Here is a 10,305-nt window from a genome sequence, read left to right as displayed (position 1 = left end):
AAGTATCTAAATACATAATTAAGTACATATTCACGATGTTCAAATTTTTGCTTAATACTTGCTCTAAGACATTACTTTTTGCCAAACTACATTATTCTAGGTTAACAGAAAGCACCCATAGATTTTGATTCTCTTGTGAACTCGCAAAATATGCGACAAAATGATCGTATTTTTAATAGCATTGACTTACGTTGATTTTTAACATTTCAAAGAGGCAGCAGACCGCAGTAATTTATATAAATTTCAAGTTGATACCTTTACGCGTTCGTAAAAAAAGAGCTATTGACAGATTTATTTATTAAAAGGAACAACTCAGAGAACATACATCGGTACCTGGTTAAAAAATGTTTCAAACAAAAAACTAACCCCTTTATTCATAGACGTTATTTATCTAAGGACATTGCTGTGATAACTAGTCTGTTTCTCAGCGTTGTTTATCTGACAGCCAACTAGATTCAAGTTGTATCTCAATATTAGCCAATCACAACGGCCCTATGTCTACGCACTGCAAGGCTGCCATGTCGTCAGCACTGAGAAACAGACTTGTTCTCACAGCAAAGATAGGGCTTAGATAAATAACGTCTATGAATAAGGGGGTAAATGCTTCAATTACGAAACGTCACATCTATACACATAATACAAAATGAATACAGATATGGCAACAAAGTGATCCTATAAGAATTCCTTTAAGGTTATAGCTTAAGGTCCATTTTTCATACATTTTGTTTCACCTTTAATCTGGGTAACTAAACAAGTAATATGCATGGATATTTCGGCCTTTAAAATTTCGTCGTAATAAATTTTAAAGGCCGAAATATCCATGCATATTAATTATTTTTACGTTTTTCTTTCAACTGCGAGAACTAATCACTAACTAGACGTGAATTTAAATTCTTTACTTGTCAATAATTGTTTAGTTACCCAGATTAAAGGTGAAACAAAATGTATGAAAAATGGACCTTAAGCTATAACCTTAAGATACAAAACCCTAAACCTAGTATAATACTAGAATCATTCACTAAGAAAACAGGTTTCTTCATTCAGTTAAAACAACACTTCTGGGGCATTTGGGTAAAAGATATTTATAAGTCATGTGCCGCGTCGGTTTGGGCGGGCCGGGGGCGTCGCTGCCGCTAATTGCATTACCGTGGACAACAATGTACAGACTTACAGGGGAGGGGATGACCCGGCCTTATAGTAGAGCAATGATATAAAGTACAAATTTGAAAGATATAGTTTCATACATAGTTCTGACTTCGAAAGATGTATAGTGTGTTCAGGAAGAGAAACGTGGCCGAAAAGTGAACAACTTTCGAATTTTACATAGCAACCCTTCCCCGCATAAACGTGCATAGTATAATAGCTACCATCGATATAATATGTACTACATACTAGATTTGGCATTCCGAACATTCACTGTGTTCAACTGATTTGAACTGATATCCATCAAACTGACTAGTATGGTCAATATTGACAGCTTTTGGTTGTGTACGGAGTGGCTCATGATATAAAAGAGTCTAAGTGTAAACCTGGATTTGAATAAAAATTATTAGTCAAGTAAAATTACTTATATGTTGTACAAGTAAATAAATAGGTTATAACGGTGACGTTTCGATTTTGAACAGATAGTTTGTAAGGGCGTTCGTGTCTATACAATATACATCAATGATGTGGACACACTATCGGGTGGTGAGTTTTTTGTACGTAAATGTAGCTACACTAATGTTTCAAGTGTGCCACCGATAATATCTAGTATGACCAGCACTGTACAAACAATGATGTAATCATTTTAAAAAGTTAGTGCCCTAAAATAATCCACATATTGTAAATTATCTCATAAATAATGTTTGGAAGCTCATATAAATGAACGCTTTCCTTGCAAAAATAATAAAGTATAACATCACCATATCAATTTCAACTCGAATTTTAATAAATATATTAATATTATACATCTTAAATTATCTTTACATATTATGATAAATTGTGACAGGCCGATGTCTGTACATTATAGATATTGAACAAAACTAATATGGGAGGTCTTTATTACAGCAACAGAAGCCAAAACAATACTTTTTAGAATATTTGTATGTTTCTACACGCATATCGCAAGGACTGCATAGAATTGAATGCAGTTTACAGCGATTTAGTGCTCCATTTTATCCCGGGAAGAATATAAAACTGGACTTTTATATCGGCTAAACTTACGCGGCAAGAAGCGTGAGCAAGAACTAGTACATAATGAAATTGTGATACTGAACTAAAATTATATATCTATTAATGTAACTACATTTTTTTATAATTAAGTTTAAAAATTTATCACATTTTAGACTTTATTGACTTAACACTCAGCACCAATTTTTTCCCGCAGTTGATTCCAAGTTTGTAAGTGTATCTCTTGTTACTAGTGGGCGTGTCGGTTCGCAGCTCGGAGGCGCTCGGAGGGACTCGGCGCCCCTCCCACGAGCCCTCCTCGCGCCTCACGCGCGACGCGTCTTCATACACAGTTTAAACTTGTAACAAGCCGGCATAATTGTGTCAACTGGCGAGGGATAATCATATCTCATTAATCGATACTATATCTAAACGCCACTCAGTAAGACTGGAGTAGTCGCGTTACCGTATAAATTACGAACTATCATCAGTTATTTAAAACGTAAAATGATTTAAAAAAGGAATTATACATTTTGCACTAGTTCGTGAATTATTTGTTTTTTAATTCGATTTCCAGTCCTGGCAACTGTTTTGTGAATTTTTTTAATCATAAATGATGGTGGAAATCCAAGCTTACAATTTAATTCAATAAAGAAATAAAACAATAGAGTCGCCCTTAGCATTACTAAAGCAGTAAAATGCGATAAATTAGTTTCGGCTCTATACCTTTTGGTGGAAAAGAATAATCTAATTATTAATTATTAAGTAATTTTATATAACTGTCAATTGTTTGAAATAACTTGTCAGCGTTTGACAGAATGCGCGCCGCAAATTCATAGTTAAGACGGGACAACGTCTGTCGGGTCAACTAGTTATTTATAAATGTTTTGAACTATCTAGTTCTATCTAGTAATCTTACAACGAGGCACAACCGAAAATTTGCATTAATGGCCATTTACCTTAGGAGAGTGGGGTTCGACTCATACTCATACATATGCAGCTACTACGCAACGAATTTTCTGTTCTGAATATTCTGTACCAGCTTCTTGCTCCATCCCCATATAATTCCCTTTTTTTGAATATATGTACTAAGTACTAGATCTGGCGTTCCGAACACTCACTGTTGTTCAACTGAAGTGTACTGCAATCCGGTATTGGTTGCCATTTTACTTATACTCTATTTAAAGCGCTTTAGCACTGCATGTTTTAAGTTTGATTAGACGATTGATGTTTTAGCGCTGCAGCAAACTTTAGTTCTAACTCCAAATCTTGAACAAATAGATTATATGAACGTTCGTGTCTATAGAATATACGTCAATGAGCTTATAGCACTCAGTAATCATATAGTGTTAAAATAATAAAAAAATAATAATAATACTGAAAATTAACGCATTCAAATAAACATTTTATATCAGTGTATCACAAGACAATACAATAATATATTCAAATCACAATAATTGGGGAATCGAAGTCCTCCACTGAACCTAACTCAAATTACAATTCACATACAAGTGCCTCTCCAACACAATCGAATGTGTAAGTAAAGAACGCGTTAAGAGCTCGTGCTGGAGGGGCGGGGAGGAGCGGTGAGGGAGCGGGAAAGCCGAATTTTTACCAAATTAATCTTCCTTCAAACACTTGATGTTCTTTGTGCAACAATCGACGGAGGAGCGAATTTAATCTTGCGCCCGACTGATCCGGCCAGACGCAGGGGGGGATTACTGAAGATGTGTACCGGATTCGATTGTAAACTTCGAACCCCCTGTAACTGGACGGCGTGGGGATTCATTAATCTATTGTTATGTAACACCCGCGCAGTATAACCGTCGGACAGTAAAATCGATAGAAAATTCGTTTCATCAAAAAGAGTTGATTTCAAATAAAGAAAAGCTTTTATGAATCTCGCTGTATAAATTGTACTATTACAATTCTGTATTATGTATGAAGTATAAATGCCTCTAACGATAATATTTTGTTACTCGTGAAGCGTCTTCAAGTACTTTATTTGGGGACATTCAAAAACAATCTTTCCGTCTAAGGTCATAGGGTGGATAAATAAAAGCGATGTTTACTCGTCATATGTATTTATTGTGACTACTACACGACACGTTGCTGCAAACTCTCTACTGATAACTCCATACATAGATATCTCCTACTCGCTTACACTACGCTACACGCTCCACGCGCCCGCTAGAGCGCGACGCGTCACGTCCACGTCAGCTCCGTCATGTTCACGTCAACTCCACGTCAGGTCCACGTCAGGTCCACGTCATGTCCACGTCAGGTCCACGTCAGGTCCACGTCAGCTCAACATCACGTCGACGTCACGCGCCGCGCCCACTTCTACCCATTAGTATTCATTTACACTATTTACATACTATGTACACATTAATTTAATTTAAATGTATTGAAATTAGATAAATATACATGACAAACAATGTTTGCGTCGAACGTACATTACATTCATTTCATTCGTTCAATATTGACATTGCACACGGATATATGTCTATAGATTGAATATCTGGTGCGCAAGTAACTTGCACATGCAAATAAATAAACGCAATAGACTCACATAGTTCTGATGCTAAATAAGGATACAAGTACACTGTCATGGATATCAGAAACTGTGAGACTTTCACGCTTTTTAATACTTCTGAAGCAATAAAGAAGCCTCTCGCCTGATGATGAAGTCTGCTCAATGATATACTAGTCAAAAGTTGAACGTGTCTGTAATTGCTTTCATCATCCCAAAATAGTAGAAGTTAAATCTCAGCCTCAGAAGTTAAAGCCCAGTTATGGCACATTACTGAATAATAAAAAAATTGCACAAATTACATGCGCACTAGAATCAAATGCAAATCGGATTTCATAATCTATAAACGAGAGCACAAGACACTAATGTTTAATGAAACAATTGCACAAGTTCCTTGCGCACCAGAATCAAATGCAATCGAACTTTATATTCTTTAAACAAGAGCACAAGACATTATTATTTAATGAAACAATTGCACAAGTTACTTGCGCACTAGAATCAAACTCAATAGAATTTCAAATTCTTAATCAAGAGCGCAAGACTCCACTGCTCAGTGAAACAATTATTACTTGCGCACCAGAATAATAAATACAATCGAACTCAACAATCATACAATGTTTCTGCCTAGAAACGCTCACGTATCTTTTAAATTTCAGTATGAAAATGACTAAATAACATAATACAACATCCCTATTGTTTTTACACGTAGTTACGTTCAATACGTCTGCACAAGTATTAAATCTGGCGCACATGCATCACATCTTTAGAATTGTACAGCTAATATTTTTTTATTGATTTTAAATCATGAAGGAAATTATCTAGAATTAGAATCTATGGTCATTTATTATTATTCGAATAATTAAAATTTTGCAAAAATGTTTTTGTGATATTCAAAGTCCGTAAACCTCTTTTGATATAGTTTAGAGCTCTACAATTCTAAAGTATGAAGTATACGGTGTGTTTGAAGTCGCACACACACAACTGTAAGGCACACACGTCTAAGTCCCGTGTCGACTCGCGACACTATGTCGAACACTTACAAACAACTCAATACGTGCCGATACAAAATGATATGTGACTTATAACTATGGAATGTGAAATTACTTATTCAGTATAACTCCCAGACTGACAATTATTTCATCAAGTTCTTGACCATATCTGCATACGGTTGAATTTAATTCACTGATTTTCCAGAACATACGTCGTCTTTATATTATATACAATGATTCTGAAGAATTTGGAAAGCAAAATAAAAGTTTCATTTGGCAAATCAGACTTTTTATATAACGTGAAATTTATATCAAATTCGTAGGCCATCGGTTTCTTTCAGTAGAGAAAAGGTCAAATTTGTAAGTGAACGCGATCAATAAACATGACCGATTATGCCGCAAATTTCCATGTTTACGGAGTGAACGGCATAGTAAAATTTATCAATTTTTTATTTTATTTAGATACAATACGTTTGTACAGTACCCCAGGTGTGTGAGTCCAGCTCGCACTAGACTATTTTTTTTTATTTGCTTTGTATTCATATTGTACTTCATTGACTCAGTACATACGTTTTGGAAAAACAGTAAATAAAATCCACCCTGTATAAAAACATCAAACGCCAAAAAACTTGATATTTGGTTCACAATCGTCCATCGGTTCCGTCCTGCAAGCTGTACCGGCACAGTCCGTGCGACTGGCGACCGGCAGGCGTGTGGTGTGTGCGGCGCGGCTACGTGTGCACCTTGTTGTGCACGAGCCGCAGCGCGTCGGGCGACGAGCCGCGCGGCGGCGATGCGCCCGCGCACACCGCCCCGCCCTCCGCGCCCGGCACCCCGCCCGCGCCCGCGCCCGCGCCCGCCGCGCCCGCCGGACGCAGCACCGGCGGCGGCAGCGCCAGCACGTACCTACACAAACCGACTTTACATTACTCCTTCCTATCAGTAGAAAATACACAGCAAAGACAACAAAACAATATAATTACTAGGTGTTGATTGGTTAATTTTTGTATGTAGTGGCTGTGTGTGGTGTGTGGTGTGTAGTGTATAGTGTGTAGTGTGTAGTGTATAGTGTGTAGTGTGTAGTGTGTAGTGTGTAGTGTGTAGTGTGTAGTGTGTAGTGTGTAGTGTGTAGTGTGTAGTGTGTAGTGTGTAGTGTGTAGTGTGTAGTGTGTAGTGTGTAGTGTGTAGTGTGTAGTGTGCGGTGTACGATATGTAATGTGTAGTGTGCGGTGTACGATGTGCGGTGTGTAGTGTGTGGTGTGTAGTGTAGTGTGTGGTGTATAGTGTGTATGGTGTGTAGTGTATGATGAGTGGTGTGTACTGTATGGTGTGTAGTGTGGTGTGTGGTGCGGCGCGGTACCTGTGCAGCAGCGCGCGGAAGGCGGCGGCGGGCTCTGCGTCGTGCCACAGCGGGTGCGGCACGAGCCCCGCGCCGAGCCCGAGCGCCCACCACTCGCCGCCGCCGCCTCCACCCCACTCGCCCACCACTACAACAACGCACAAACACTTGTCGATACAATTAATTCCAATAAACAAATTTTTTTTATTGCTCTAATTGACAAGACCAGTTTGCCGTTCGCCTGATGATAGGCGATAAGACCGCCCATAAACAGTAAAAAAAACTATCCAACGCCTTAAATAAGTATTATTTTGTATTCCACTGAAACATGAGATGTTATGTCTCATTATGTCCAGTAGTTACACTGGCTACAATGTTCAAACTGGAACACACTGTGACAGTGCTGTTTAGCGGCAAAAATAGGCATTGCAGTGGTACCTACCCAGGCGGAAGCTCACATATGAGACACCTACCAGTATACTATCCCAATAGCTCATCTCTAAGCATTCGAGTGGAGGTACGACGACTGGGTTGTAATGAACGCTAAAATTAATTCACTGATTTCATGATCGTTACAAATATTCACATTGTAATAATACTAATATCAGCCCTGTATTATATACTGGCCTTAGTCCACCACGCTGGCCTAGTGCGGATTGGTAGACTTCACAAACCCTCAAAATTCCTATAAAGAATTTATCAAGTTTGCAGATTTCCTCACGATGTTTTCCTTCACCGTTAAAGCAAGCGATAATTCACAAAGAATACACACAGGATTTTTTTAGAAAAGTCAGAGGTGTGTGCACTGCGGACATTTGTCTCGGCAGTCCGTTCCACTACAATATTAACATTAATTCACATTAATTCATGAGTATAACCATAATATTCATAATCATTTTTAATGTGGTTGGTATTTCTCGACAAAATAATTATACCTTCAAATAAATATGAACAATAAATAAAATAATGTTAATCAACCAGGAAGCACTGTAAATGTTTACTTCACAGATACCAATATTTTCCAGTTAAATACTTTACTGCGGATTAATATTTAAATGCAATCATTTTGTCGAAAACTACGTAAATTACACAAACATTTATGTATAGTAAAATTGTAACAAGCAGGTGTCCGTACATCACTACATCACTACATAGTATAAAACAAAGTCGCTTTCTCTGTCCCTATGTCCCTTTGTATGCTTAAATCTTTAAAACTACGCAACGGATTTTGATGCAGTTTTTTGTAATAGATAGAGTGATTCAAGAGGAAGGTTTATATGTATAATAACATCCATTAAATAGTGGAGAAATACTGTTATTTTGTTATGTTATACCCGTGCGAAGCCAGAGCGGGCCGCTATGTTTTTATATACAACGTTCACAGTTTTTCTGTAGTGTATTTAGTATCGGCATTGCACCCGTGCGAAGCCGGGACGGGTCGCTAATTATAGATATTGAAGAAAAATAAAAACCAAAACAGTTTTTAGATTGTTTGTCTGTATGTTTGTACGCGCATCACGCAATAACCACTGCATGGAATTGAATGCAGTTTTTGTCAATTGATTTTGATTCCAATAATTACCACAGATAAACAAAGGGGGGACCCGTAAATGACTGTTTTATCTAATGTTTACTGACATGAAATTTTTTCATCATTTTTTTTTTTTGCTTTGTATGACGAGACGAGCTTGCCGTTAGCTGATGGTAAGCAATACGACCGCCCATAAACAGTAGAAAACCATTCAAGGCCTTGAATTACAAAGTATTGTTTGGTATTCCACTGCGCTCACCATCCTAAGACATGAGGTGTTAAATCTTATGTCCAGTAGTTACACTAGCTACAATGTCCTTCAAACCGGAACACAACAGTAACTACACACCGCTTGGCGACAGAAATGGACATAGCAGTACCTACCCAGGCGGACTCTCCCATAAAAGAGACCTTCCAGTGAAGTATCAGGAAACAACGAGTAAAATACACGAATAGATAAATTTCATATGATTACTATAAATAGGTATACTAAAAGGAAAAGCTTAGAAATGATGTAATTAGATTTCAAAAAACAGATTTATATATTAAGCTAACCCTTGACCTACCCAGGCGGACTCTCAAATATGAGAGACTTACCACCAGTCATTTTTAATTTTGGCAACCAAGTAGTACTTGACATAAGACATTGTTATAGTGAGCCAGCAATATGTAATAAGATTGTTTAATCATTAGGTCTACGGGGCCCTTATTCTGTATGATAGTGTAAACGCGTAACGCGGCCGTGTCATGTTATCTTCGAGAAATGTGCGTGGAATGGTATTCTGTAAGCCAAATTTCTATAGTCCTAAACATGATTGTGTTTCGTGCTTGTTACACACTGTTTAAATAACGTGCGGGATAGAGAATAAGGCCCCAGACCGACTTGTATTATGTTTGATCGACTACTGGGGCCTTATTCTCTATCCCGCACGTTATTTAAACAGTGCGTAACAAGCACGTAACACAGTCATGTTTAGGACTATAGAAATTTAGCTTACAGAATACCATTCCACGCACATTTCTCGAAGATAACATGACACGGCCGCGTTACGCGTTTACACTATCATACAGAATAAGGGCCTTGGTGTGGAGTGACGTAAAGCGTGACAACATCCACCCCACGCTACACGCGGTATGTCACCCGTTTATGCGTAAGGGCGTGTTCACAGACATCAAAGAAAATATTATTAAATACTAGTTGACCCGACAGACGTTGTCCTGTCTTAACTATGTATGTCGATCGCTGACAGTTATTTCAAACAATTGACAGTTATATAAAATTAATATTTTCGTTAAGTTTTCTTAAATTTACTAATTTTCTGCGCAAGTTTTGAGTTTTTTCTTTCATAAGAACCTTCTCCTGTGAATAATAAACACAACAAAAAAAAAATAGTGAAATCGGTCCAGCCGTTCACGCGTGATGGCGTGACCAAGGGAAATAGGGCTTCATTTTTATATATATAGATAAATAAACACATAAGGTTATGATTTCAAATAAATTAATATTGCGTATGATTTACCGCAGCAACCGCTGTAACCGACGATAGCTTAGTTGGTTGTAGAACGGACCGTTGAGACGAATGACCGCAGGTTCAAATCCTAAGGGCACACACCTCTTGACTTTTCATCATGTGTATATTATTTGTGAATTATCATTTGCTTTGACGGTGAAGGAAAATATCGTGAGAAAACCTGCATACCTGAGAAATTCTCTATAGGAATTTTCGAAGGAGGACTAAGGCCTAATCCCTCTCAGCAGTAG

At 37.8% G+C, this 10,305-nt stretch overlaps 1 protein-coding gene across 1 annotated transcript in view; it reads right to left on the bottom strand.

The window, feature by feature from the left end:
- Window positions 1-6,404: 6,404 nt before the first annotated feature.
- The window catches only part of LOC115446104 (aristaless homeobox protein), a 35,733-nt gene continuing 31,832 nt past the window's right edge, over window positions 6,405-10,305 (bottom strand). Inside the window, exons 7-8 of the mRNA XM_030172663.2 lie at window positions 7,034-7,160; window positions 6,405-6,579 (exon numbers count right to left, since the gene is read on the bottom strand). Of these exons, the coding sequence (XP_030028523.2) occupies window positions 6,405-6,579; window positions 7,034-7,160 (302 nt within the window). The remainder of the gene's footprint in view (window positions 6,580-7,033; window positions 7,161-10,305) is intronic.

Source organism: Manduca sexta, chromosome 5 (genome assembly GCF_014839805.1).
Source record: "Manduca sexta isolate Smith_Timp_Sample1 chromosome 5, JHU_Msex_v1.0, whole genome shotgun sequence".
Taxonomy (NCBI): Eukaryota; Metazoa; Arthropoda; class Insecta; order Lepidoptera; family Sphingidae; genus Manduca; species Manduca sexta.
Note: the sequence above shows the minus strand (reverse complement) of the source record. Positions and strands in the feature narration are given on the sequence as shown.